General features: G+C 44.3%; 1 protein-coding gene across 3 annotated transcripts; it reads right to left on the bottom strand.

Moving 5' to 3' along the window:
• Nucleotides 1-305: 305 nt before the first annotated feature.
• LOC120455528 (DNA-binding protein Ewg) lies at nucleotides 306-5,177 on the bottom strand. Of its 3 annotated transcripts, none has more exons than XM_039641818.2 (6): nucleotides 4,150-5,177; nucleotides 3,865-4,074; nucleotides 3,048-3,518; nucleotides 2,075-2,200; nucleotides 1,877-2,012; nucleotides 306-1,785 (listed from the first exon to the last, which is right to left on the bottom strand). In XM_039641818.2, the coding sequence occupies exons 1-6, from the start codon at nucleotides 4,837-4,839 to the stop codon at nucleotides 1,124-1,126; spliced, it is 2,295 nt and encodes a 764-aa protein (XP_039497752.1). In that variant the 5' UTR covers nucleotides 4,840-5,177; the 3' UTR covers nucleotides 306-1,123. The 3 variants fall into 3 exon arrangements, 1 of the variants encoding a protein (XP_039497752.1); XR_005616752.2 differs by lacking the exon at nucleotides 306-1,785 and adding an exon at nucleotides 2,390-2,463 and having other exon boundaries at nucleotides 3,183-3,518; nucleotides 4,150-4,981; XR_005616751.2 differs by lacking the exons at nucleotides 306-1,785; nucleotides 1,877-2,012 and having other exon boundaries at nucleotides 2,079-2,200; nucleotides 2,800-3,518; nucleotides 4,150-4,981.
• Between the last annotated feature and the right edge of the window lie 823 nt (nucleotides 5,178-6,000).

Consider the following 6,000-nt stretch of genomic DNA (forward strand, 5'->3'; position numbering starts at 1 on the left):
AAGTATAAAATTATAAGATAAAATGTATAATAGCAAAATATACTTACTATACTTATTAACTCAATAAAAAATCAGGACAAGCAAAAAATGTATATTCTGAGACCAACAATAATTAAAAATAAAAAATGATTTTGAAGGTAAATTGCTGGCTTTATTTTTAGCATTTCAGTTTACACAATATATAAGCAAATATTTAAAAATAAAATTATAATAAAATCACAACAATCACTTTTTTTTTTTAATAAAATTTGTTGCATTTTCATTTTCTTCCTTTCGCAATTGACTTGGCTTCATTAAAAACAAAATTTTGTCTAAAACAATTTAATATGCGATTAATATGAAAATCAAACATGTAAACACAATAATTATGGTAAAAGCAATATTGATTTCATTGAAACACAATAGCAATAATGGAAACAGTACTAGATCAACATAAAATTCATTTTGCACCCACTTTCTGGAGAATATATATTAAATATCCCTCCACATATATATATATATATATAGCACATTTTTATCTCCCGACTAAAGGTGAATACCTCCAATGATAAACTCATTTTCCCGCCTTTGCGCATTCTTAATGCGCATTGACTACGTTTAAGGGATTGCATGGTGGGTTACGGAGCAAAGACTCACGGGGTTACAGGTACGTCTAACTTTAGGCTGGCTGGTCCCTGTTTGCTGTATAACTTACAGGCTAGAACTAACCTAATTGTACAACTTAAATTTGTTAATATTTGGTTTGATTCGCGCTTTTAGCAAGATTATGCGCATAAATATATGTACTCCACAATTTAACAACTAAACAAATGGCTAAAACTATAAATTATTATGTTTTGTAGCTCTGTAAACTAGGAACAACTTTAACTTTTAATTTAGAATTGATTTTTGGTTTAATTTTCAACAAATTTTTTGGTTTTCTACTCTCGGCACTAAATTCAATTTATATAGTTAGTAACTGAGGAATTTCCTTTGGCTGTAACTATTTCGGTTATTTGGCATTCACAATATGTGCGCGTCTAAGTTTAAATGGCAAGTGCAGTTGTGCGTTTCTTATTTTTCTGTTTGTGGAAAGCCGCAATTGACTAGATTCGAGATAATATGGATTATTAATTGGGAGACTCTACCCCAAATGCTCCAGCTTGATGGCCGGCAGTTGGAGCTGCACACTGGTTAAACTGGCGCTGTCCACACAACGGATGGAAGAGGAAGTACCGGCGGAGGAGTGGCAATTTTCATTGGCATTTAGTTGGGATTTGTTTTTTGCTGAGGAATTGGGTCTCCCACGTTTCTGAACCATCACTGGCTCCCCTCCCCCACTAACCCCGGTGGATCTCCTGGTAGTTCTCTTGTTGGCCACCTGGGCACTGCTAGGAGTGGCCAGCACTATGGGCAAGGGCATGGGCATCTTTACGCTATTATTGTTATTTGCTAGGGTGCTATTATTGTTGTTGTGGTGCCCTAAACTGCTGGACGTGGAGGTGGATGTGGCTAGGTAGAAACGTTCCCCGGGAGTGACCGGATGCCCAATCATCGCGCCACTGCGACGGCCCAGGACTGACGATCCCGCCGAGATCAGCGAGTAGCATTGAACGCCGCCATTTCCCAAAGAGGATGAGGAACTGTTTGCGGTACTGGTGGAGCGATTGACACTTGTATCTACCTGCATCGGCGCGAGGCACACTGTTCCATCGCTGTTCGTTTGGATCTGCTGCACGTTGGCCATCACCGATTGGTACATAGAGACGGGAACTGAGATCACATTGCTCACCGAAACGGGATAACCTAAGACAAAGTAAAAATGCGTTTGGTAAGTGCGTATAGCAATGATACGGGTAACTTCAACTCGGAGTACTCAGCGATAATATATATGTACCTTGGCCATCCTCCGTTGTAATATATATTTGTCCATCCTGCGTCTCGGTAAGATCTACGGTCATGTTCTCATGACCATTCACATCAGTGAGACTCTGGACTGTCTGAATGGTAGCACCGCCTTCACCTTGGTGGAGCTGAAACAAGAGTTGCAGGTAAGGACTCAAACGAGGATGCACGGATCACTAAATGTACTTACCGTGGCAACACCTTGAACCTGGGCAGTTGTCCCATCCGGTAATGTGATAATAGGATTATTGGGGTCCACCTGGATTAGCGAGACGGTACCATCGGCATTCTGTGAGAGGACCGTTTGCGTGGTGTACTGTGTATAAATGGTAAATTACAATCGTTACTAACTGTTTAAATGTGCATATGACTAAGCCAAAACAAAGTAATTGAATTTAAGAATAAAACTACCGAAATGCATATTAAGCAAGCACTACTGATAATTCTTAAAATAAAGATAAAAATGTTTTGTTTGTGTTTTTAGAGTGACAGAAGTCGTATTTACATGTGGGTGTGATTTTTCGGTTTGTGGCGGATGCAAATAATGATGAAAATAACCAATAACTCGATAACAATCAGCTGCAACAGAACACAAACAGACGAAACAAAAAATCAGGTCATATTAGGTTGACTTAAATAAAATAAGAGAATCATCGGGACCAACAACACGAAGAATAAACGAAAAGTAATATCAATAAAAACGAAAGATTGAGCCAAACATCATTCAGTTAATGCAAGTTTCAGGAAAAGGGTGTAAGACTTGTAAGCTATGCACAAAAGTTTCACAATATTATCTGTTCTTTTCCATTTTCCTACTCCCTTTTATCCAATTAACAACTAACAATTAACAATGGGCTGATACATTTAAATCTTTGAATCAGTATGCAATTTAAATAAGATAGCTATTGGTCTTACAATCTGCGTTACTCCAATTCACCTAATGCAACCCAATCGCAGTGTGCAATTAAGAGAAAACATGGCAAAGTAGGAAGCCAGTACAGCATATTACAGAACGCGGTTTAAGCTACTTGTCGGTATGAATCACAATGAATCGGTAATGTGCTATTCTAGTGTGCAAGTCTGACAAGTCTGGACCCTAGTCCTGGCTCGGTTGGGAAGCACAACAGCAATTTAAGGGGCATTTCATCCGGATTAGTACGAACATCAACATCGCTGAGCGTAATGGGCTCGATGCAGACTTGAGCATTGGCGATCTGCTGGGCAGTGACCGTCTGGTTAGCATTCGACTGGGAGTGAGCCTGGGACTGCGAATGCGCGTGAGCCTGCGCCGCACTTACGGCGGCGGCTGTCGTCTGAACCGCTGTGGCGGTCGCCGTTCCACTGGCAGTGGTCAACTGGATTGTTTGCGGCTGTCCTCCGGCCACTGGCTGAATATGCACGGCGTTGGGTAAGTGCGTCTGGTGGTGCTGATGGTGCTGCTGGTGCTGCTGATTCTGAGCCGGCGCCTGGCAGATCTCAATCTTCGTGGAGGCGGGCAGCGTAGCCGTCGTGGTCACGTGCTGGTTATTGGTACTCTGGATGATTGTCGGAGCAGGAGTGTTGCTTTGGGCCGTGTGGGTGGTGATCACTGTTCCAGCACTATTGATTTTCACAACGTTCACCTGCTGCGGTTGCTGTGATGATGATTCGATGTGGATTGGTTGATGGATTAGTAAGACGATATATGTCGGTTGCGGATAAATAATGGGCGTGACTTATCACAGAGTAGTTCGTCGCATTCGACTATTGCAAATTATGTTCGTGTAAAATATGGTAGCCTAAGGAACTATTTTAAAATACATTTAGAATGTGTTTACATTTATTTGAAACCCAAAATGTGGAAACACTTTTCGATTAAGTAAAAGTGCTCTTCACTTGTTTGCATTCAACCCAACACGGTTAAATCCAAGCAGAAACAAAAACAAGCTGAAACCATTACCTTGAATGGGACCTGTGACCTGTGACCTGTGCAATACTTACATTGCTGTTGCCCGTCGGCGGCGTCATTGTAGTCACCGTGTGGATGGTAGGAGGATTTGAAAGCTCCATGTCCTCGTCTTCGTCGCCCGACTGCGAAATCAAGGCGTTAACCTTGTCCTCGTCATCGGCAAAGGTAGGCAGCAGATCCTCCCTTCCATGGTACTTGTAGCAATTGATCACAATCTTGCGTAGTGCATGTGTCCAGCTGATCTGAATAGGGACGCATAGAGTTAATACGATTCAAAGGAGATCGGGGGCGGCTGTTGGAACACCCACCCCACCCACCTTCTGCTTGTCGTCCTCGGAACGCGCATCCATCCTCACATTGGCCCAGGGCAGCTCCTTTGGCCACCAGGGCGGTCTGGTAGACTCCCTGCCCCATCCCGGCTTTCCTCGTCCCGTAGAATACTTGAGCATCAGCGGGATGAAGGCTCTCAGCTGCGCTTGGGTCATCTTCTCTACGGGAGTGGGTATACCATCGATAACCAAGCCAGGCAGTTCGAAGAGCGATGGATCATCTTGGGGCGGAGGTGGCGCTTGCTGGGCCAGTGCATTGTCCAGTTCATCCATTACAATGTTCTTTAGGTTGCGCAGCACATCTTCCAGGGGTTTGGCTCCAAAAACCTTATAGCTAGTGTTGGGTTTACCCGGTGTGGCCACCAGAACTACCGCCTGTTTGCCCACTCTGCCCGTGAACTCATAGATAATCCCTCTCAGCTTGCGCAGCAATCGATTCTGTTGCCGTTTTCTAACCGAGGGATTTGTTTCGAAGCAATGAGGTCTCTTTCGCTTTTTGGAACTCGCTATTGCCGCCGCTGCCGCCACGCCCACTGGTCCTGCGGCCGCTAGTTGGTGGGCCACATCATCATTCACTGGCATGGAGCCCAGGTCCCCTTCGTATAAGCTGCCATCGCTGCTGATTAGATCCTCGTCGTCGTCATCGGAACCTAGGCTCTGGATATCCTCATCCAGCATTTCGATCTTGTAGGTGGTTCCGTTGCTCTGGGAACTGTTGCCGGCACTTTGCAGCTGACCTCCTCCACCGCCGGTCGCTGTTATTGTAGTCACGTTGAGACCGCTCCCCAACGTGCTGCTCCCGGCAGAAGTTCCTCCTGATCCTCCGTTAGCCCCATTCGAGGAGTGGGTGCCCGAGGAGGTGGTGGTGACAACCACATTTCCAGTCGAGCTCCTTTGGCTGCCCGCCGGCGCCACGACCAGCCGATAGCTTGTGGTGGCCAGTTTGGCGGTGGGGATTGCCTTTTGAACCTTCCTGCTTCCGCTCCGCTCAAACTCCGCTCCGCTCCTCTTCTCGCCTCAATCCTTGTTCACTCGGTTGAGGGAGGACTTACTCGCATGCACAGTGTGATAAAAACGGCAACTGTTTGGAAAAACAAAGACGGGAAAGTCTTAAAAGAGTTTCAAGGTATGTGATACGGTGGATTATGCCAAGCACACAGCGAGAAGCATGGTCTACAGTTCGTTCATTTACTTGAATGTTCAATTATTTTGTCACAGGTTTGATCAGAAAACAAAAGAACTCGTTGGGATACCACAAAATAAAAAAAAAAACGTTTTGCCCACGCCCACAACGGCGCCCATATGCTTGAAAATTGAAGTGTTCGAAGGCGATATGGTTGTTTGTTTAATAGTAGAAGGTAGCGGACCTGCGCAACACCACAAATTACAATAATGGGACAACAAACGCAGCGGCAACAATACATGTACATATGTATTTACCATTGATGACAAGGTACATAGGAACAAAACAACTGTTTGTAACTCGAGCGATCCACAGTTGCAGATTATGGCCTATCGCCGTCAACATCGAGAGCTTTTTTCGTAGGTCCAAATACTTAGGATCGTATTGGTTTTGTTTGAAAGTTGAGCAACGGCGAGAACCTGGGTACGTGTACCATATACAAATAAACATAGAGATAGACTAAGCATAGTGCTAAGGCGTCTATGTGACGCAGGCAAACCTTAAGAGCCCTTAAGAAATCTGAAAGAACGAGGACGATTCCGAATTCAACACTTATATCTTCTGTTAGAGCTAAGGCGTCTATGTGACGCAGGCAAACCTTAAGAGCCCTTAAGAAATCTGAAAGAACGAGGACGATTCCGAATTCAACACTTATA

The sequence above is a fragment of the Drosophila santomea genome, chromosome X (assembly GCF_016746245.2).
Source record: "Drosophila santomea strain STO CAGO 1482 chromosome X, Prin_Dsan_1.1, whole genome shotgun sequence".
Taxonomy (NCBI): domain Eukaryota; kingdom Metazoa; phylum Arthropoda; class Insecta; order Diptera; family Drosophilidae; genus Drosophila; species Drosophila santomea.

Bases quoted from the DNA above. Each gene is read 5' to 3' on its own strand.
- LOC120455528 (XM_039641818.2), bottom strand. From the start codon at position 4,839: ATGCTGGATGAGGATATCCAGAGCCTAGGTTCCGATGACGACGACGAG. The intron at 2,201-3,047 runs GTTCGTACTAAT...ATTTATACACAG, and splicing joins TTACGCTCAGCGATGTTGAT to TACACCACGCAAACGGTCCT. The intron at 1,786-1,876 runs GTACATATATAT...ACTTTGTCTTAG, and splicing joins TACAACGGAGGATGGCCAAG to GTTATCCCGTTTCGGTGAGC.